Below are 23,074 nucleotides of genomic sequence, written 5' to 3'. Positions count from 1 at the left end.
CAGCCTACCAGTGCTCATACACACGTTACAGCTCGTTAAGAGCCTCACAGATGAAGCGAGATCTCTACCACGGCACTGTGTCTTACATCAGCAACATTAAACCAACCCAGGTGCTGGGTGTACCGATGGATAGGACTAGGCCCCACATTCTGAGCTTTTGAGGGAAAAGACTACTAAGTATAGCACGTTAACAAAATACTCCACCCTTCTAGCAAGATGAGCCCTGGCAGAAATGCTATATCTATAACTGTGGCTAACCACACACACAAAGGAGCTAGTTTAAGCAATTATGTATGCTTTTTTTGCCATGCTGGTAACCACTACTAAGAGCTACCAAATGTTAGAGCGTATGCAAACAAGATGTCATTGTGTCTTTAAAGTGGGCTTGTTCACTAAAATAAATGACCCATCCAGCTTAGTATTTTTTTTCTTCCTAACACTGGAGAATTGTTAATTTTCCAGTTTTGTTGTGAGGTATGGATTTGAGACCCCAGTTGCTGTGCCATATGGCAACAGCTGCCCACATAAAGGAGTTAGTGCCGGATCTAAATGATTGGACACTGTGCCAGTTTTGCCAGAGCTGTCCAAAACTATAAAGCCCATCAAACAGCAGCCAATCACATTTAGACACAGAATTCACAATACGACTGCATCAGAACTATTTTAGGAAGCATGATTTTGGTGGAAAATTAACTCCTGCAACCTTTAACAATGTCACATTTAATTTGGGTCAAATGATTTTCTGTACAGAAAAGTTATCAAAGACACAAGCTTGAAAAGCTACACAGATCATAAAGGATTTAATGGATGAAATATCCAAGAGGAGGTGAAGGCAAACTGCTCCCTGCTGCTTTAAAATATTACGTTTTTAATAACCTATGCTACAAACATGCCAAGATTATTCAAGCAAGGTATTAAGCAATTATGTTTTCCTGCCACTTTGCATTTACTTTTTTTTTTTTTGAAGCTCTGCCATAAAATTAATTTTACTATGGGGTACACTAGGAGCACATTTAATTGGAATGCCGTCCAAATACACCATCACTACCTATGATCTACATAAAGAAAAAAAAGAAAAATAAACCACCACCAGAAATTCTCCTTTACTATAAATGTCAACTAAAACTGAAAATGTTTTTTTGTTTCGTTTTTTTTTTTTTTTTTAATTATTCCTAACCCAAACAACAGAGATTCCAAAAGTGCCTTACCCATCTCTCTCCTCTCTGCTGATGTTGAGTGTTCCTTCCTCATTGGCCGGTCCATGTGAGAGAAGCTGGAGCTCTCTGTAACTACATCAGTCTTTCTGCTCCTGCCTCCTTTCAGTGAAGTGCGGGTGATTGCTGAAGCAAACAGATTTGTACGCTTTGGAGAATCGTGGGTTTCTACATCCTCTGTGGGAGTGAGAGGCTCCTCATCCTCACTGTCCGAGCAGCCCGCTGGGTCTTCTGCCCGTCCGTCTGAGAAGGAACCCTGGCCAGGAGCCAATTGACTCCGTGACAGCTTTGAGTAGTCTGCTTCAGAGTTGCCTATTCTGAACCAGGACTCAGCTGAGTGGCCCTTTGAGCTGTTGCCCAATGCAAGCCTTGAAGGTCCGAGACAGGACATGGAGCTCTCTTTGCGCTTGTACCTTTCAGCAGATGAGGATGAGGAAGAAGAGGGGGAGTTAGCAGAGGTAGTGGCAGCTTGCTTGCTGGCACTGGTGCTGGAAGTGTCTCGTCCAAAGCGGCATCGCTGTAAAGCCTCTGCCATTCCCAAACCACTAACTCGCTCTCCTTTCCCAGATGTTCCACTGTCAGAAATCCCTGCACTAGCTCGGCTCCCTGATCCACCTCTTGCTGCTTCCTCCCTGTCATCCTCAGCACAGCGTTCTCTGTGTTTGTGCCTGTGTTTATGTTTGTGGTGCCAGTTGAAGGAGAGCTCAGAGGACATGGGTGGGTATAGGACAGGAGGCCGTCCTGCTCCCAGGTACTCCTGCCTTAGCAGCTTGTGTTTTTTCTTGTGAAACTTTGAGTGGTTCAGCAGGAGATGTGATGGGTGGTGATGATGTAAGAAAGATGTGGGGGGAGGTGGGAAAGACGGTGAGTGGTGAGTGTGATGTGATGGGGCCGTATGGGGTGACTGGTGGTGTGGGTGGGGATACAGCGCACTTGCTGGAGGATAACCTCTGTAATAGCCCAACCCCAGAGGTCCTGATGAGTAAGGAACATAGGAGGGGTGGTAGAAGCCTCCACTTGAAAGGGGGAATCCAAGTCCAGGTACAAATGGAACCTCAGACATAGACTCCCTCAGTTTGGGAGGCCGTCCACGTTTCTTCTTCATATCCGGTTTACGAACATAGTGCAACGGGTCACAGGAGTATGGTGGATGAGAGTAGAAGCTGCCAAAGTTAACCCTGAAGATTGTAGGCAGGAGGTCTCTGTGAACATAATGATGCGGTGGAGGGCCACCTGTGCCTCCTATGGCGCCAGCAGCCCTGCCACCCACCCCTGGCACTCTACTTGATCCCGCTGCTATGCCTATTCCGCTTCCGAGCCGGTGCCCTGTGGTGCGGTGAGTTATGCGTATTTCACTTAGTCGCACAACAATCTCGTCCAGCTCAGCGAGGAAGTCTGGGTCGAGCCGTCGGGAGCGTAGCTGTAAGTACTTCTTCTTGCGTTTCCTCTTCTGCCTCTTTAGCTTGTCATAGCCGGGGCAGCCATGGCTTCGGCGTTTGCATTTGTGCTTATGTTTCTCCTTGTGTCCCACTAAGGTTGTGGCGGGAGCTGCTGGGTGAGATCTTCGGGGATCAGGCGATGACCTTGTCCCATGGGGTGATGGAGACGGTGAAGGATGTTCCATAAGTACATTGCTGTGTCGACGCCTGCCCCTTGAGTTAATGCCCATCCCTGGACCCATAGCTGAACCCATGACCCCTGGCATTAATAACCCACCACCCATCCCAGGTGGGATGCCAATTGCACCCAAGCCACCTGCTCCTCCAGCTTTCTCACCACGGTCAGAGGTGCTGTTATTGTCTGTCCCTATACCACTGTCACTGGGCACAGTCTCCTCGCTGTGTGACTCACTCACTGGTGATGGCGTGGCTTCTTTTAGCTCACTCAGAGGGGCAGGGGAGGTGGGATGGAGTGGCCTGGGAGGGGAAAGCTTATGATAATGGTAGTGCTGCCTATAATGGTGATGGTGGTGATGATATCCACGGCAAGATGACTTTTTCTGGGAGGCTACTGGGACACCAGACGATGACATCGAGCCCATGACTGGGTTACGAGGATTAGGAGCTGAAAAGGTTGGAGGAGGAAGCGAAAACGTGTTATGACTATGATGGGAGTTGGAATAGTGAGAGTGACCTGCGAAGTGCACTGAGCCTGGCTCCACAAAGCTACCATCGCTGATGGGACTGTGGCCTCCACTCAACTGTGAGAGGGAGGGTGAGGAAAAAACCTCTGAGGAGAGCTGGTGCTGCTGATGGGACTGTGACTGATGGGGATGAAGAGGGGAAGTGGTGTTTGGAGATATAAAGGTTTCTGAAGGTGACATTGTAGCTGAGACATTAGTTGCCACTTTTGGTTTACGGCCTCTCCTTTTACCCATGTATATTGTGCCCTTTTTACTGACATTAATTTGAGGCCCTAGTTTTCCTCCAAAAGAAGCAGCTAGGGATGACAACGACTGCGTTGCAGCTTCTGCTGTTGCAGCCATGCTACTAGTGGTGCCTTTAGGGGTGTCTTCTGACCTTGGGCCTAAAAGGATTTGACTGAGAATACGCTTCCGCTTAACGCTTTTCATCTTATTGATTTTGCCAATAATAGTTTTCATGATAAGCTGCCCGTTTCCTTTGTTGCGGAATCTTTCCCCTGCTTCTGGAGCCAACGTGGGAGGCTGACCCTCCTGGGGTAAAGTAGGAGGAAGGCGCTTGGGGCGCCCACGTTTCCTAGGCATAGGTTTAGGAGGGTTTAAGTCTACCTCGGGGTGAAGAACAGGTGGGTCCTGTTCTTCTTTGGACTTCAACAAAGATGAAAAGACCTTAGAGGGTTGTAGCTTGTTAGGGGGATTCCCACGGGCCGGTGCATCAAGCCTTGGCATTTTAGACTTTGGCCTTCCTCTTTTTTTAGGCTGGGGTGGGAAGAGCTGTGACACTGAATTTTGTGACACAGGATTTGGTTTGACCTTATTTGGATTTGGGGGCCTGCCTACAGGTCTTTTAACTGGTGGCGTTGGAATTTCCAGGCTTGAAGATAAAGGCATGGTGGTTTTGTTCTCAGTGAAGAGACTGTCCGGGCTTCTCTGACTTTGGGCCTTTAGCATAACACGTGTCCAGCGGGGTTTTCTTCCCCTGCGCTTTTTAAGGGGTTTGCTGTCCTGCTCTGCTGGAGAGTCTAGGGATGAATCAGGAGAGTCATCTCTGAGAGGCGTCTGTGGGCTTTCTTCTTCATCATCTTCATCATCATCATCATCATCATCATCATCATCATCATCATCATCTGGCTCCAGTGGGGAAGGTGTCCTTTGTCTAATAGACTCAGTGGGACTGCTAGTCCAACCGCTTCGGTTACTATCCTGGTTGGGACTACGTTTACTTGGACTAGAACTTTTTCCCCTCTCAACTCGTACTGACTGGTTGCTTCCCCCTTTCTCTTTCCCTTCTGGCCTTCCAGTTGCTGCTGAAGGGGGGCACTTGGATAAGTCTCTGGGGATGTCCCTGTCTTGCTCTCGCTCACCTGCACTGCTTTCTTCTGCGAGGGCAGGAGACTCTCGTGCATGGTGTCCTTGTGAGGGAACAGGGGAGCCCAGGTGACTCACTGCACTCACCGTCCTCTGCTCCACCGATGATGATGAAGATGATGAAATTGGACACAATGAAGGTGACGTGGTATGGGGTAAGGAGTGAGCAGGGTGTAACGGTTGCTTAGAAATGCTACTGTTGCTGCTGTCACTGTTGCTTTCATTTGACAGGACTGTCAGGCGGTTATTGCCATAGGTGAATGCTGGGCTGTTGCTGCGACTACTGCTGTTGGTGCTGCTCATGCTGATACTGTTGTTTCCGTTGCTGCTAGCAGCTTTCCCAGTCCCATCCAAGTCCTCGTTCCTCAGCGGCGTCAGGGTGGTTGAATTTTCTAAAATACTGTCTTTGCTTCTAGACCCATATGGCCGACCAGGTGGTCTTGACACAGGAGGTGGAGGAGAAAGGTGAACCATTCTTGAATATGTGTTCCTATTGGCCAAAGCTCTGTCTCGTTGCTTGGCTGTAGGGGCCATAAAGCCTGAGCTCGGAAGAGGAGGGCTGGGATCAATCTTTGCAGGTTTGGCTGGCTTAGGGGTCTTGGATGGTGGACAAGTTGCTATTAGTTGAGCTAATTTTTCAGTGACGGTTGGCGCTCCCCAACTCTGAAGACCTTTGTCCTTATCTCTTTGACTGTCTGTGCTGTAGGTGCATTGAGGAGGCTTAACACCTTCAAGGCTGGGTTCTTTCGTTAAAGATAATGGCGGAGATGGTGAAGATGTCCGGGGGTTGGGTTGCGGAGCTGGCGCTTTCTTCCCAGAGGAATGCGTTTTGCTGTCTGGTGGAGGGCGGTGAAGGTTAAGTGGTCTCTCAGATGTGGTGGTAGCTGCTTTTGTGTCTGACTTTGAATCAGACTTGCAATCCATCTTTGGTGGACCCTGGAAGGGTGTTAGGGAGAAAAGGCAAGGGATTAATGAGAATAATAGAGATGAATAATTATTATGGTAAAGAAATAACAAACACACCACCCAAATTTCTAAATTATATATATATATAATTTTGAATGTGGTAAACAAGCAGCAGAGGCGCAAACTAGGACTGCTTGATTTGCAATTTGAAGAAGGTAATGTACAATATTAAAGTTAAATATTATCTTTTAGATATATACAGCACCAGGTACATCATAATTAAGATGTAAGCAATCTTGCACAACATTAAGCAATATTTTAAAATAAAGCGTAAAACAGAAACTGACACACATCATGACAACACACATGGGAAGTATCAGCAGCAAGTGAATGTTACACATTCATTGGTAAGATCTTTACTCCAACGGTGCTTCACAGGCATGGCCAGAGGGGGAAGTTACCCTCAGCTCAATAACACTTATTAGGGTCAGACTGAGGACAGAGAGGGAGAGTGAGAGAAAGGGGTCATGCGGGGATGGGGGTGGAGAGTACACAGCCAGGCAGAGGACAGACGACACAGACGGAGGGTGATTGAAGGGGCCAGTGAGCGATGAATAGAGGCAAGCCAACTGAGAACACAATGAAAACTAAAGTAAAATTTATGCTCTGCTCTTTACTAGCGTAATAACACTGTGATTACTAGAGTAGCTTTGCTGTAGACCCGTGGCTGACCAATAACATTTTAAGGAAGTAAGGTGAATGAAAATAATTATACTAGTTGTCATCACTGAATGTTTAATTTTGTTCAAAGTGGAAAATCACTGCTGAACCAAAATAAATAAAATCCACAGCATCTAGCCTCCATACCTTTTTTGCCGGAGCGTTCCCATTCATTTGGGAGGGTGTCAGGGTGGTAGTGCTGGCAGGAGGAGGAGCTAGAGGAGGTGGTGTGGGAGCTTTAGCAGTTGGGGCTGTTGAAGATGATGAGATGGGTGGTCTGTTTACACTGGGACTCTTTTCCCTCTCTTTTTCTCTGCCCTGTGAAGGACTCTGGCTCTGACTGCCCGCCCCGTCACCTGTGGCGCCTGCACGGTTTCCACGGGCATTACCTCCTCCACGACCCGTATGCCTCACAGTGGCTCTGAAAGCCGGTCGGCACACATAGTTCTCCAGGATCTTAGGAGGCTTCTTCATGCGTTTCGCCTGGAGGCCAATCTTCAGTTTGACATTGCCCTCAGACAGGCTGCTCTCTTTGATGGAGAAATGGGACTGGTCACCACCGGCACCTCCTGGCCCGCCTGTGCCTCCTGCACCAGCAGATGCGGTGGGGGTTCCCTCCTTCTCTCTGTCCCTCTTCTTTTCCTCCTCTTCTTCTTTCTTCCCACCCGCTCCCTCCTTCTCTCGCTCCCCTGTGGGAGCACCGGACAGGAGAGGGGGTGGAGTTGCAGTCCTCCCTTGAATCTTCTGATCCATTAGATTGTTTGGGGTGGGGGGGTACAAGTTTATGGAGTTTAAGGAGTGGTTAATGTGGATACCAGGTAGAGTTTTTGTCTGGGGATGGGATAAGGGTGAAGGGGGGAAAGGGGGAGGGGGATAACGGTGAGGGTGAAGCTCTCCTTGCTTTGAGGGCTTCTCTCCCTTCCTCGGCTGTCCAGCCCTATTTCTCCGTCCTTCAACTGCAGGACCAGGGACAGGTAGAGGGGAGAGAAAGAAGAAAAGGGAGGGTAGAGAAGATAAAAATAAATCCCACATTAGTCACTGAAATAGAAAAACAGAAACACTGACAGTTTTAAACAGTCTTAAAATGAACGCTGGTGAAAGGCAGACAGAGAGCAACAATTTTATTATCTGTTTGGTTAGAGTGTCCTTCATCTCATCTCTGACACTTTTTATGGTGCGCTCATCCTCATAGATTATAACAATCTGTGACCTATTTACACAGCAAAGTCCCTTCTACCTCACCTCAGAAATGTAACCTTAGGAACAAGGACTTTGAATTGTCCACCTGCGATTTCCAAAGCAGATTTACTTTAGAGCAGTGGCTTCCAAACTAAGTGCCTAGAGACAGGTCCAGGTGTGGTTAGGGATTTTTTTTTTTTGAAAAGAAAAAAAATTATTATTGCAGGATCATAGAAAGTGGTGAATGACAATTTTCAGTTTACTATGCCAGCGCACATCAAAAGGCCTTGACTGATGCTAAAGACAACAGCATTTGTCAGAAACGCCTGTGAAAGCCACCAGTCATATGGCTTTAACTAGACCAGGGATAGCAACAAGTCAACATAATGCCAAGCAAGCTCTAACCCAGAAATGGCAAGAACGCATCTATGACTGCATGCAAGTGTCTGTCACGGGCATGGATATAAATTAGAAGCCAGTGGAGTTTAGTCCAAAAGTAATGACATTGTAAAAATCAGGCCCAATAGTTCATTTGTCTGACAATACAATGAAAATAGCCACTCGTGCCATTCCAGATGGCATTAGAGGCTATTTTCCCCCTTGAAATTTTGTTTGGCTTGCTCTTTGGTGTTCCTTGGAGTCAGTAGTTGATCCCACAGCACTGCCACATCCTTCCAAGTGTTACGGAGTAAGATGCAGAATGAGCAATCCCTTAAGTGTTCTCATTAGCTGCAGTGAAAACGGTTGCCTGTGATAGTGGCAGCTCACAGCTCACACGCTAGCAGCAGAGAGCAGCATGCTTCTTAATTGTCCTCTTTGGGAGGACAGCCCAATTCAATGAAGTTGTCTACAGCTCCCCGCGGCCTCTGAGTGATTTAATGCGGATTTGCCCCCAAGCAGGTGCTTTCTCTGGGTGAAGTCATTTGGAGGCAATTCAGAACTGTGACCTCAGCACACTAGGTCTCTGGGACTAGACGAGAGGATCCAGCCGCCTTTTCCAGCCTGAGTGATCAAGCGTCAACATGCCGGCGGTTTTTCTGCATCCTACATTAGTGGAGAGCACTAAAGGAGGTACTTAATGGAGCCTCAGGAAAGTCATACAAGTCATCACATCAGTAAAGCATCACGGTAAGATGAGGGGGGAAAAGGAAAAGGAAATCTTCCTTGCTATAGTCTTACACCATGTTTGTTTTGGATTATGACAGTGGAAAACAGTAGTAGAGATTTTTTTAAACCACACAGTAAACACTGCAGAATTTTTGGATTCTTGCCTGCGGTTCCCCACATGGTCCTTTCAGTGTTTATTTCAATTACTCACTCCATTTTGCCTCAAAACTGCACACTCCCCCTCGCTACACATACCACACTGAAAATCACACCTCCCACTTTTCTTTAACACTCCATCAATCTCGGTGTTCTTTCCCCCGGTTTTCTTTAAGCTTTTCCATCCTCTTCCTCCTCGATTTCGCAAACTTGGAAAGCACTGAGAACAGCACACAAACTAAAGTCACTGTGTTCCCACTTTAATCAAAAACACATTTCACCCATCACCCACCCCACCAACTCCCTTTCCCTGTGTCCTTTTTACACACAGTGACAAATGTTCTCCTCTTTCTTTTATGCTCACGGTGATGGGAGCTGCTTCCGTCGCATAACAGCAGCAATGCCAAAAATAAGCCACTTTAGTACCCAACTCTGTGGACAGCTAGTGACACAAGTCGGCAGAAAAGCCTCCCAGAGAGTCAAAACATTCCCCTCACCTCTAACAAGCTAAGTCAGGTCATTTACTGGCATTCGCTCCCCTGCTGATAATCTGACACCAGGCCACATCGCTTTCTAATTTCTCATTGATCAGCCTTAACACTCAAGTGTATCATTTTCATGTCTAGCGCTGAGGTACTTTTTGTATATGTGAAGCAGTTAAACTGCACTACAGTCATTTCATTGCCATAGTCATACTGCAAAACAACTGAATAGCAACACTTGTGGTTTTGAAGGCTGATATTAGTCACGCCTGTCTGTCCTTTGCTTTTGTTTTCTGAGAAGACCAGTATGCAATGCTATGAACGCAAACAAATGCCAAAAGAAAAACGACAAGATTCAACAATCAATTTCACTCCAACAACCTAAGAAATAGCAGAGCAGGGAGGAACGTAGTAAACAACTCCTGCTCCCCCTCTCTCATTTCTTCCCCCCTTTACTCCCTCCCTCCTTTCACTCCCTCCTCACTTTTGCACACGTTGTTCATAACTGCTTATTTCCCTTTGGCCATAGCAATAGTATCCCACCCACCCACCAACCAACCCACCCCCTGCATCATTCACATGAGGGCTGGCGTCTGCCCTGAGAGCTCCCTGTCATTTCCAGAGCTCCACTGGTATTACTACAGGGCCGTGCTCAGAGGAGGGGGTGGAAGGAGGCAAATTCCTCTACTACTACAACCACCAGCACCACCACTGCCGCCGCTGCTTTGTATCACCCAGCAGCGGAATTGTAACAGACCGTTGCTTTAAAAAAGAAAGAAGCGGGGACAATGATTAAACTCCGTTAACTCGCTGCGACAAAGCGGAACAGAGAGGCAGGTGTCATTCACACCTGCACCGTGCAAACATCTCCCCCAGCAGCTCAGGGAAGTTCAACCAGAGGACTTCCAGTACAGCGCAAAAACATGCGTGCACTTTAATTTAGAACAAGAAGAAACATGGCTAACCAGAGCATGAGTGAGCAAACCAAATAATGTTATCTGCTTTCGGTTTCCTGTGCAGTCAACACAGCCCCTCAAGGGACCAACTCATGAGTCTGCGAACCGATCAGCCCTAATTTCCCCCGCAACTGCCCTTATCTAGTCATACTCGTAATTACTGTCTTGATACAAAAGAAACCGAGTATCTACATGCGGTTCTGCAAGCATGCTTTTGGGGTGGGAAGACGTCTACTCCTGCGTAAACAACACCTATCAATGTGCATCATTTCCACTCACCTCTGAAATAGTCCAGAAACGGTGTTCACATTATTTGGCTGTGTCCTGTCTTCTTGTGTATCAACGTGGTGGCCACATTTCCCCCCCCTTTTATTAAAATTATCTTCCAACAGCTGAAAAGCCAAAATGAAAATAAAAAAAAACATGATCAGAACAATTTAAAAAGGGCTACAGTTTAAATATATCTCAACGCTGTTGTAGGAGTATTACAAACAACCTCAAACGGAAACCACTGCACACAGCTCCTGACCACTCACTAAAATTGATCGTTAACCTTGCCAAGCTCCAAGACACAAAGTTGCTGAGTGCCAACATGCAAAGCACCCCCACTCGCTCCCCCTTAACAATTTTATTTCCACAACACTTAGCACTAACAGCCGGAGCGGTAAAGTAATAGATCGCCACTTGGAGCTTAATATAACCCCATGCATCACGAAAGTGTTGTTTATTTTGTAAAGAGTCAGCCCGTACAATCAGTCCAATAATAGACACGGGGCTACAGTCTGTATCAATGGCATTGGCAGCAGCTAACTAGCCATCTACAGCAGCCTGTTTGAGAGCTATTTAAGCAAATTTCACTTAACTTAGACGCCGTGTAGGCAGCAAATGAATAACAAACGCCTACAGCTTTCATACAATTTGTGTAAACCGAGTGAAAGTGACACAACCCGGGACAAGTGATGTACATAATCTTGCATCTCCGTCACATTCTCGCAGGCACTCGTGTTACTACATCTCAGCTACGACGGCTAGCGATGCACTAGCAAGTGAGCTAAACCAGAAAAAAATCTCCCAACGTTACCTCAAAGACAAACGCGCAATTAAATCTGCTTAAAAACGCGAGTAAAACAAAAACAGGGACTTATATTCCGGCGGTATAAAATAAAAGGATGCAGGGCTGTGTGGGTTATTTAAAAAAAAAAAAAAAAACACTAACTGTCAACAAAATGGCGGCTGCGTTGAATCAACAGAGACCCGAAATGGATCTCCCTCTTATTTCTTCGTCCTCGGTGCCTAAATCCTTTTTTCCTCACGGCGACTGGTATCCGTAATATCTCCCGAGATGCTCCGAAATCCACTCCGACACACCATTAGCTGGGCCTGGATGTGTCAGCGCGGGCCTCTCTCGTCAATCGGGCCTCCATGTCTGCTCAGCCCGTATCGCTACTGTGTCAGTACAACACGGGCATTCTCGGTCCCTGAGAGGAGGGAGGGAGGGAAGGAGGACGGACCGAGGAGGGCGGAGGGGAGAGGAGAGGAGGTGAGGAGAGGAGAGCAAATGTCGGTTGTACGCGGTTCCTGCGGTCCCCAGTCATTGACAAAAATGACTGTGTTTCATTATTTCGCTATTTTCGGTTGCACTAGGGCGAGGGTGTGTTTGGCGGTGCGCAACAGTCAACTGTCAAATCCCGGTTTCGTGCCTCCTTTCAAGGGGTCAAGCCTATAAATAAACCACCCTGCCCTCTGTTGTCATGTTCGACTCTGATGGATTGGGCGACTAATCGATCACCCTCTGGCGTTGTTTTTTTTATCCTTTCCTTTTTTATTGCTTGTTTGGTTTTTGGCTATTACATTTTTGTATTTGTTTTTTCTGGATAATAATAAAAAGCTGATTAAATGATTTAAAACTGTCAAGAAAAATTATTCTTTTATTTGATTCTGTCTCACCTGATCTCTAGCATCTGCTTCTGTCACACTTCTCTGAGGTTTTCCTCTTTTCTTCCTGCCTCACAGCTCCGCATCCCTCCTCTACACACGTCCAAACTATAACTAATATCCTCATTTATAATTTTGTCCATCCTGGCAGCTCCCAATAAAAATCTTATAGCATATTCAGCTCTGCCACTTCCTGGCTTTTTATCAGTGCAACTGTCTCCAAAGCGTACACCGTACTAGGTCTTGTAAACCTTCCCCTTCACTCTTGCCCCAAATCATCCCTGACGCGTCTCCACCCACTCATCCCTGCCTGCCCTCTCTTCTTCCCCTCTCTCCAGCGCTGTCCTTTGTTTTGAATGATTAACCTCAGTCATTTAATGGCATCTACCCTAACTACTACCCCTGCTCCTTGCAGCTTCACTGTTACACCTCCCTCCCTCTTATTCACACACACGTATTCTGTTTTACTTCTACTTTCTTTCATTCGCTCTCTCTCCAGAACATACCTCCACCTCTCCAGGCTCTCTTCCACCTGCTCCCTACGGATCACAGTGTAGATATATATGGACAGCAGCTGTACTGGTTAGGGATTAATACATTTAATGTTGCATCTCTAATGAATACACAGCTAAGCACTGTTTGTGCTGCACTTTTAAAACCACTGCAGCTGGGCTCCCACTTGTAAGGACAGTAGCCACTGTACTAAATCATACTTATATGCTTACTGACCACTTTATAAGGTGCATCTGTCCACCTGCTCATTAACCAAAAAGGTCAGCCAATAACACAGCTCAATGCATAGGCATGTGGACTTGATCAAGATGGCCTGCAAGAGTTCAAACCAAGTATCAGAATGTGGGAGAAAGGTGATTTAAGTGGCTTTGATTGCGTGGTTGTTAGTTCATGACAGGATAGTCTGAATGTTTCAGAAACTGCTGATCTACTGGGATTTTCACACACTAACATCTCTAGAGTTTACAGAGAATTGTCTGAAGAGGAGAAAATATCAAGTGAGCATAAATGTCTAGTTGATCTCAGAGGAAAATGGACAGACTGGTTTAAGCAGATAGAAAAAGAGATACTACGACCTCTCTGCGTGAAATTTCATGTTCTCCTCGTGCCTACATGGGTTACCTGGGAATTCCAGCTTGCTCCCATAGTCCAAACACATGCATGTTCAGTTAACTGATCGCTGCTGTTTGAAACGATATAAAGCAGGGAAAAAGCAGCTTAGATAACATTTGGGGTCTGAAACAAGTGAATGCTCATAATTTTTGCTTAATAAATGAGTCATATTAATTCATAAAAGGTGTGACAATTCCTCTGCTGTCATACACTAATAGATTGATATCTTAGACGAGCAGTTTGACTATATAATGTGACTATTTTCTGAAGAAGAGCTATGTGGGGGTTTTTTTTGTTTGTTTTTGGTATGAATTCCTGTTAAAGCATACAGAGGTTTCAAATGGACAATGTCATCGAGCAGTTACTGACCACAAAATGCAAAAGAGACAAATAGAACTGGCAGATATGCACATAATTATATCTTAATCCAGTGGTTTTTGAGCTGTGGGGCAGGCCCCAGTGTTGCTGTGCACATAACCAGTTGAAAATGTGAACTGAAACCAAGATAAATGAATCTTCTTCTTCTTCTTTTTTAAGGGAAAATAAAGAAAGCGTATCTTGCTGATGCCATTACGCTGCCCTTAAATAAAATTGAACACGGACCTTTTTTATTGTTACGTTTTTATAAAAACTGTGGGCTCTGTAGAATGAACAGTTTTTGGCTTAGAAAGTTTGGGAAACACTATGTTTTTCTAAGTGACTGGTTAATATCTGCTTCTAAATCTCAGATATGTTAGGGAGAAAAGACAGAGGACAGTAAAGATCACTGGGTTGGGCTTTAATAATGGCTGTACACAGGTAAAAGGTCAACAATATACTGCATTAAGAAACTCTCTTACCAAGAGAATAATGCATAATTCTGTGAGTTCCTCTTTGACAGCCACAGATAGCTCAGTGGGGATTAGTTCATGACATCAAAATCAGTCATTCGGAAAACCACCTAAGAGTGCAGCGTAACAAGGAGGACACATCACCTCTGAATTTTGTCAGCAAACTCTCAGATGTAGCATAAAATGGTAACTATGCTGGAGTAGAAGTTCCTTAAACAGAGATGCGTGAACCAAGTGAGAGTTAAAGCTGCAAATTATGACTCTGACACATCTGTTTTATTTAAAAGCAGCTGATGTGGGGAGCAAAATTTCCGACGTGGGAGGCGTGACTCCTGAAAACAGTAAAATGAAGTAGAGTTGTCTTCACGTTTCTCAGATCGCCTGCCTCTCCTGTTGCTCTGTCCTGAGGGAGCGGGCTTCTGCGGGTTCCGATGTGGGCGGGAGGCTGTTGTCGACGCCATCGAGGCTTTTGCGGCACACGGGGCAAGTGTCGTGCTTTGAGAGTAGAAAAACTCTTGTTAATCAGCAGAAACTATGTGACACAACACTCTTTATAGCATGCTACAACCTGGGAAATCTTTTATTTTTATTACCAGACCTTTAAACCCCTCAAACCCACTGACCGCAGCCTTACCAGCTCCAGCCACGGCACTATACATTCACTGTGGAAGTGATGAAGGCAGGGAAGCTTCCTTACAGTTTCCCCTAATGAATATTCTTCCCTGCAAACCGGACACTCCAGTCTGCAATCTAACAGGGAAGAAATGGAAGGAAAAAGTATGAACGAGTATGTGGAAGAAGACAAAACCAAAAAAAATCCAGTTATTAGACAGGTCTGTAGACTATTACAGTGTAACAAGGTGGTACAGACTATATACTTAATATGATTTATAACATAGTTCTCAATACATAATTAAGTGGTCTCTTTTTACAACAAAGATGAAACAAGGAAAGATTAGTGGAAAGGATAATGGGCAGTATAAAGAAGATAAAAGTAGGGAGAGGAACATAAGAGGTAGGAAAGAAATATGATGAGGGAAGGAAAGATGGAAGGAGATAAATAATACAGGAGAAGGAAAGTAAAGCTACAAGGACATAAATAAGGAAAAGTAAAATAACTGCAATGGACAGGGAGTAAGCACAGTGAGAGGAGAAAAGAAAACATAGATGACAGAAAGAAAACAGAGAAATAAGAAGGAAGAGGAACTGGATATAAATTACAGAAACACAGCAGGTGTAAAGGGAACATAGCTAAAGGAAAGGAAAGATAAGAGAGGGAGGAAAATATAGGAGAGGGAAAATAGATATAGGATGATGGTGATAAGAGGAAGAGGAAAGGAAATGTAGGAATAGTGAAAGAATAAATAAATGCTATGAGGAGGCAAGGAACGTGAGAAAAACAAAAATAAGAGGAAAAGACAGCATGAGGTACCTATGAAAGGTAAAATAATTACTGGTAGGAGTATTACATGAAAGACACAACAAAGAAATTCAAGTCTTCATCTTCCAGCTGCTCTCATTAGGGGTCACCACAGAGGATCATCTGCCTCCATTTCACCCTGTCCTTAGCTCCCTCTTCTGTTACACCAACCCTCTGCATGTCCTTCACTGTATCAATGAATCTTCTCTGTAGTCTTTTTCTTTTGCTCCTGCATAGCAGCGCCATCTTAAGCATCCTTTGTCCAATTATATCCACTATCCTAACCTGAGCTGTCCCTCTGATGTACTCATTTCTAATCTGGCCCATGCTGGTCACTCCTAACAAAAATCTAAGCATCGTCAAATCTGAGACATCCACAAATCTGCCTCCTGTATTTTTATCACTGTCTCCAAACCATATATCACAGCAGGTCTCACAACCTTACCCTTTCACTCTTACTGCTATTGTTCTGTAAATAAATCCCTGACACTTGTCCCACCTGCTTCCTTCTACTGACTTTCATTCATCTTCTCTCCAGGTCATACCTCCACCTGCTCCCTGGCCTCTCTATTCTCACAGTGTCGTCTGTGAGCATCATAGTCCATAGAGACTCCTTCCTGGCCTCATCAGCCAGCCTGTTCATCACCACTGTAAACAAGAAGGGACTCAGTGGTGCTCCCAGATGTAATCCCACCCCATCTTGAATCCATTTGTCACTTCTACTGCATACCTCACTACTGTCTCATTGTCCTCATAAAAGTCCTGCACCACCCTTATGTACTTCTCTGCCACTCCTGACTTCCTCATGCAGTACCACATTTCCTCTATTGGTATCTTATCTACACCCACGTAGACCTTCTCTGTATTTCCTAATAAACACTCTCAAAGCAAATATCACATGTGCAGTGCCCTTCCTCAGCATGAACCCATACTGCTGCTCACTGATCAACAGCTTTCTTCTTGCCCTAACTTCAACAACTCTTTCCTGTATCTTCATAGTATGTTTCTTCAGCTTTATCACTCTGTAGTTACTACATCACCATCCCATGACTTTTTCTTTAAAAATCACTTAGCAGTACACTTCTCCAGCATTCCTCCAGCATTCTCTCACTTTCCAAAACTGTGTTAAACAATCTGGTTAAAAAGTCTACTGCCCTCTCTCCTAGACGTCTCCATACCTTCACAGGTATGTAATCTGGACAAACCACCATTTTAATCTTCTCATTTTCATCATTCATCAGCTCTTCAAAGTTTTAATCTCATCCTTGACTATATTCATTAGCCATTACCATTTCTATTCTTGATCACCCTAACCTGCTGCACATCCTTTCCATCTTGAGGAAAGCATGTCCTTCTCTCCTTCCTTAGTGTCCAGCTTTATATACAACTCACTGTAAGCTTTTTCCCTTTGCGTTTTCCACTTCTATTTGTAGTTGTATTCTATTTTATTCTATTGTATATAGTATTTTATTTTATTCTATTCTATTGTGTACAGTATCTTATTCGTATCCCATTCCCCATATCCCATGTAACTTTGCACTGTCCACTTTCTGCCGTAACAAAACAAATTTCCCATGTGTGGGACTAATAAAGGTTATCTTATCTTATCTTATTCTCTCTTTGCCGTACGCCGAGCCTCCAAACTTTCATAATCTCCCTGACTATCCCACTTTTTCTTCAAATACTGCACTTTACTTCTTCATTCATTCTACCACCAAGTCGTCTAGTCTTCTTTCCTCTGTCTAGAGCAGGGATATCAAACGCCATGGGCCACATACAGCCCAGTTTGAGTTTAAGTTAACCGGACCAGTAAAACTAAATGATAAAAAAGTTCTGGTAGTTTAAAGTATAAAGTTTTGGTTAATTTAGAGAAAAAAAGTCAGACACTTCTATAGAAGATTAAAAGAAACCGCTTTCTGTTTTTCCACTGTGATTTAACTGTTTATCCATTACTTAATTACTTTGGTGTGGGGAGGTCTTTATTATTAGAAAAGGTGTAAAACTTGTGAAAATACAGTTAAACAGTCAAAATCACTTCTGCACGCCTTCACATTTTCCAGAGTTGTCCAGTGGGCTGGATCTCTATGGCACATTTATCTTGACCGGGCCGATTCTGGTCTCGGGGCTTCATGTTTGACACACCTGGTCTAGAGGATACACTTTTTCGGCGGGTTCCCTCACCACTTCAGCTGTACTTTCCCAGTCATCTGGTAACTCTTCCCTACCACCCAGGGCCTGTCTCAACTCAGCTCTGTGCAACATTCTTCCTTTCTTCAACTTAAACCATTTAATCCTCAGAACAAGGAAAGTAAAGAAGTAATTACGGAGTGAGGAAAGAGGAGGAAGGGCAGAAAATATCAAAAGTAAAAGAAATGCAGAAGGACTGTATGTGTATCTTATGCAAATTCCAATGTCATATGTCAAAATTTTTAAAAAGCTACTGAGCTGTACTGGAGAGATCATGTGATCCGGTGTACATGTGCCATACTGGAATTCCCACCTGTCTGTTCTTGAGAGATGCAAACGGTTGGAAGGGATGAGATCATCTCCTTTTCTGCTGGGGGTGGACCTGTGTTCTCCAACTGTCCTAATAACTGTGTGAGTAGGAAGAGAAATGAGTGGTACGACTACAAATAGGTGAACAGATGAATGGAGAATTGTGTGCAAATGATTTTATGTGAGTGTTTCAATAAAAGAAAACAATGAAGTAACGATGCTAGCGCAGCGCTTCATAGACACTAGCTCTGGTGTCACTGACCTCCGTGATGACAGAGTCAAGACCGCTCTGACCCCACGCATAATCTCCAGGGTTTGAGTACAACTGAAGCATGCTGGATCTGAGAAACGAACCAAAAGGGAGAGCAGAACAAAACAAGAGGGCGCGTGAGAGAGGGGGCGGTTGTCACACAACTTTAGATTAATTCAAGAGCAAGTGATGTGAAATCTAAAATTAAAACCGTTTACAGTGCAGCTGGTGCAGCGCCGGGGTTTCCGTTGTTGGCAAACAGGCCAGCCAAGAACTGCTGCACCATCCTTAAATGAGCAGAAACGGACAGCTTTAGAGTGCTTAAACCAGGCTTTACTGTATGTTCACAGCTTCAGATCATACAGTCACTTTATTTTAGTTGGACTTAGTAAAGTCAACAGCTTTAAACATCAACCGATGTATAAAGCTGTTCTCTATAGTACGTATCATCCAATATACACTTAGTCTGATACTGAACTGTTTTTGACTGCATGCATGTGTAAAGGGAAGGATAATGATTAAAAGCATAGACTGTATATAAAGGATGAATGTTTCCACCTGTAAAAAGTTGTCAGAAAGTACTTTTCTGATGAGTTTATGATCTCATTTGCTATTTTCATGTCTTACTGAATACAAAGTGATGTTTTTTTTTATCAACCCAATATGACTCAAAATTGAGGACAAAAAGCAAGGTATGCTTTAGGCCCTAAAGCATACCCTAAAGTTTAGGGTGTGCCTTCTGTGGGATTGGTAAGTCACTACTCAGTGAGTGGGGAGTGTCCCATGGGTTCTCAGTAAGATCCACCCTTTGCTCATGCTGTCCAAGGGGCTGAACAATGAAGTCAGTGTGAAAACACCAAAAACTGCAATTCCTCTAATGGCCACTTCACTCCAAAATCAAGTCAGTCCCCACAGACTCCCATATTTTAATTTCAAACTTTACAACACTGAAAAGAATGCTTACAGCCTGATAGAGAAACTGGTTTTGGCTTCTGTGGATAGTGTTGCCCTTCAAAATAGTATTTTATTAGTATGCAGCGCTGAAAGCGACTAAGCTGCAGCTTTTTCACAAGAGCTCACCACAGTGGTTAGCTGTGGACGTTTGAGAGATTTGTATCTCCAGCTGTAATTGAACCACCAACCTTTCACTTGCCAAGAAAAAGTGTAAACCATTACACTACGCAGTAATTAGTGGACTATATCTGCAGCGTCGGTCGATGAGCACTTCACTCTCTCATCTAAACACGGTCACTTCTGGCTGCACAAAACTGGGATTGGATTCAAAATGCAGAGACCAAAATCACAGCGGTTATATCTGTTTCATTTGGGAGTCTGTGTTTATCACTGGAAATATTAAATCATTACTGAGGTATCCTTACATGTGAAAACTTCACAAATATAAGAAATTAAAATATTACCTGTGAATTGGAAGGTAAAGGTCAGTATATTTTCACAAATTTGAACCTGTAATGAGGTTGTTCACCGATTTAAACAAACGTAGTTTGAAACTGGTAGTATATGCATGATATTAAAGTTTTGGTCTTGTTATTGATCTTGGTTTTCATTTCTCATTGGCTGTTGTTTCTGTATCGATAACACAGCACCCTTGCGGTCATGTTTCTGTATACCATGTTCACACACCCTTCAACTGCAGGCCTTTGTTCGAAGGTCCTAGACGGTGTCTCTTGCTCTGGGTTGGAAGGAGACTCTGGTTCTGTGGCCTCAGCAGGGCCCGGTGATGCTGGAAGAAGACGGCTCTGACCAGCAGATCCCTGCTCACCGTCATCAGGGTCGGACTCGGAGGAGGGCGGATGCGACAGCAGAGCAGAGCGCTCCATAAACAGCAGCTGCCATAACTTGGCGAGAGACCAGAGAAGCAATGTGTCAAACAAAGCTTTAGAGAAAGAGGAGTGTTCCTATTAAAATGCCATTTGTTAGGACGTACTTCTGAGAGCAGTGAGTTTGAATCTTCACTGGGAACAGATGCTCTGCTGGTCTGCAGGAGACTAGACAGTAAAGAAAATCTGTCAGTGGTGTTAAATGGAAAATTCATACATGCTTCACTCATTATCATTCTTTAACGAGGTATATTTAAAATGCTTTCACGTGTTCCTTTTTTTTTTTTTTTTTTTAAATCAGAGAAAGCCATACCTGGAGTCTTCTGTTACTTCCTCAATGAAGCCAGAGTCACATCTGGGGCATACGAAATCCTCAAAGACAGAAAAGCTTTTTTATAATAAGCTCGTTTACTGTCACTGCCATTTCATTTCATAAGTACAGGCATTAATCTGCTAATCCTCAGGCAAGCCTGTCCGCAAAATTTTAGAGGCTGGCTGCAGGGATTGGGCTGGAGTTGAATACAAATTTTTGGCACACAGCCGACGTCCTGGTTTTTATTCTGGAGGTGATCTGCGCAGGCCAGTCAAGTTTCATCTCTCTTCACTGTAGTGTAGACAGTGTCAGTCTCAATACAGCCACGAAGATGGGCTTCAATATGCTTTACCATCCAGGAGTGGTCATAGTGTGGTCATATGTTGTGCATACTCACTGTCTCTATTGTTTAAGATACCAGAGCTGCAGCATTGTGATTGACTTTTCAGTGTTTATAACTGAAAACACAACTTTAAAAGCACAATGCCAAGCAGCCACTATAAGAAAGCCACATGCTGTTTGGCAGGGTTGACCTGGGAGGAACTTTGCAGTTCAATACTGAATTAGATAGTCTGTTTGAAGTATTTTCAGACTATGTTTAAAAAATATACCCTCTTCCTGAGTGTCAGGAGGTAGATCGGTTTGTCTACTATCCTGAAAGTTGTTGGTTTGATTTTCCTTAGTCTGAATGTCAAAGTATCCTTGGGCAAGATATTGAACCCGGATGCATTCATTGGAGTGCAAGTGTGTATGTGAATATTAGGCAAAAAGCGCTTAGGCATCGAAAATAGTGCTTGTATGAATGTGCGTGTGAGTGCATCAGCCTAGTTTGTAGTAAGATCACAAAATGAGCACAACAGGTTCTATAAGTACAGCCCTTTATATTGATTTTAACAGATATATACAATAAAAGAAAGGATTCAGTATTCACTTTAGAATTTTGTTTGCTGGTATTATGAACATCCAATAATTTAGACGTTGATTTAATAAATAAAGTATTACTTTAGGGACACCCTCAAACCAAAAGGAATAACAACAGAAAGTCGGGCGTATTCCTAAAATCCTGCTAACGTGCGTTTTCGTTCTGCGTCACCTAATACCAGTGCGTAATTACGCCACGAAAAGTGCCAGCTGCGCAACAAATGCGCTCCACTGTGCCCTCTCCGTTTTACCTCCAAGAGAAACTGACTCAAAGTAAACGAAGTTCAACCTTTCAGTCCGCCACATCAAGCTGAATGTGTGTCATTAAACAGCAATGGAGAAATATTTTTTAAATCCTGGTGGTAAATGTGGCGACACCTACACGCCCCTCTGACTTCTCTTACACACAGCTGACGGGAGACAACTAGACACAAAGTGGCCAACAGTGGCGCTTCTAAATATGGCAACGTGAATCGCCACATTTTACTCCCTCACCCGCTCTAATAAGACTTCAGTACTCGCTGTGTGCACACGAAAACCCAAAGACTGGCCGCCATAGCCACATGTGTGCTTTAAGGGTTCCAATTATTATAGGTTTTGGAGATAATAGTTACTAATCAATCAGTTAAATCGGTTTGAAGAATCGGTTAATATTAATTCCACACCCTCCGGGGAGGAGAAATCGTGGGTGATGCTCAGGCCAGCACGTGTGGAGCAAAAACACTCTCCAAAGCAACTCACCGGGAGTTTGGGGTTTGTTTCACATTTACAGCAGTGACAGAAAAACCGGACTTGTGGCGTATCCCCAGCCTCCGCCATCTTCACGGTGAAGCGCAGTCCCTGACGTAGCTGTGGCAGCCCATAAAAGTCTCAGACGGCTGTCAGACGGATCAGAGCGGTCCAGGAGGGTGTTGATGTGTCCCAAAACCAAACTAAGACCTTTTTGAGAGGACACAATCTTCACACTGACGTTTTGATAAGCAAAACGCATGAAGGGTTTCTCTAGACTGGTTATGCCAATAATAAACGTGTTTAGAAAAATATGTAACCGGCGGACTCGATCTTCCTCTGGTGGCAGCCGCAAAGATCAAGTTGCAGCCACCCGAGCTTAAATTTAAGCAACAAGTTGTAAGCATGACACCAAGGATGTAGTTTCCTTTCAGTTTGTTGGGTGTCGCCAGAGACGCTTCTCTCTTATGAAAAAAAGGCCCTAAATTTTTGGTGTAAAACAGAAGTGTCTCACTCCTTTTAATTCGTGGATCACACAGTCTGAAAGTCGAAAGAGAGAAATATTTCTTGTTGTGTCTTGAGCATGGACGTGAAGCAAATCTGTGAGAAATGTTTTCAGCACCTTGTTGAATTGACTTTATGGGCTGAACTGCTAGTTTAAGATGATACTGAATAGAAGCTGCTTGTGGGTTTACACCTCAGTGACCAAGAGGTTTAAAAGTGTCAGCTAGAGGCTTCAGAACAGGACTTCACTAACCAGTGGGTGACATCACATTGCCTATGTCCATCCTTTATATTATGTATATGATTAAAATTCAGTTTCTCTTTCTTTATGTTGATAACAGCTTGTCTAGATTAAATATTTTCACACTTTGTAATCCAATCCAGTGGGCCAGACTGAACCCTCTGCCAGGTCGTTTCTGGCCCACAGGCTACATGTTTGAGGCCTTATTAGGGATAAATCTAATAAAGTTTGAAGGTTAATGGTT

At 44.3% G+C, this 23,074-nt stretch overlaps 2 protein-coding genes across 3 annotated transcripts in view; both read right to left on the bottom strand.

The window, feature by feature from the left end:
• The window catches only part of ash1l (ash1 (absent, small, or homeotic)-like (Drosophila)), a 38,788-nt gene extending 26,988 nt beyond the window's left edge, over positions 1-11,800 (bottom strand). For both annotated transcript variants that reach the window (XR_191131.4, XM_004549040.6), the window contains exons 1-4: positions 11,445-11,800; positions 10,508-10,620; positions 6,496-7,304; positions 1,209-5,658 (exon numbers count right to left, since the gene is read on the bottom strand). Coding sequence is in view for 1 of the 2 variants with exons in the window: in XM_004549040.6 (XP_004549097.3) it covers positions 1,209-5,658; positions 6,496-7,101 (5,056 nt within the window). In the remaining variant the exon portion in view is untranslated. The remainder of the gene's footprint in view (positions 1-1,208; positions 5,659-6,495; positions 7,305-10,507; positions 10,621-11,444) is intronic.
• A 2,249-nt stretch (positions 11,801-14,049) lies between these two features.
• Positions 14,050-22,480, bottom strand: rnf115b (ring finger protein 115b). The gene is made up of 9 exons (XM_004549039.4): positions 22,098-22,480; positions 20,436-20,494; positions 20,230-20,290; positions 19,926-20,140; positions 18,503-18,571; positions 18,297-18,375; positions 18,039-18,132; positions 14,753-14,868; positions 14,050-14,613 (listed from the first exon to the last, which is right to left on the bottom strand). The coding sequence occupies exons 1-9, from the start codon at positions 22,173-22,175 to the stop codon at positions 14,491-14,493; spliced, it is 894 nt and encodes a 297-aa protein (XP_004549096.3). The 5' UTR covers positions 22,176-22,480; the 3' UTR covers positions 14,050-14,490.
• Positions 22,481-23,074: the final 594 nt, after the last annotated feature.

Source organism: Maylandia zebra, linkage group LG22, assembly GCF_041146795.1.
Source record: "Maylandia zebra isolate NMK-2024a linkage group LG22, Mzebra_GT3a, whole genome shotgun sequence".
NCBI classification, from domain to species: domain Eukaryota; kingdom Metazoa; phylum Chordata; class Actinopteri; order Cichliformes; family Cichlidae; genus Maylandia; species Maylandia zebra.
This window is presented reverse-complemented; position numbering and strand designations above follow the sequence as displayed.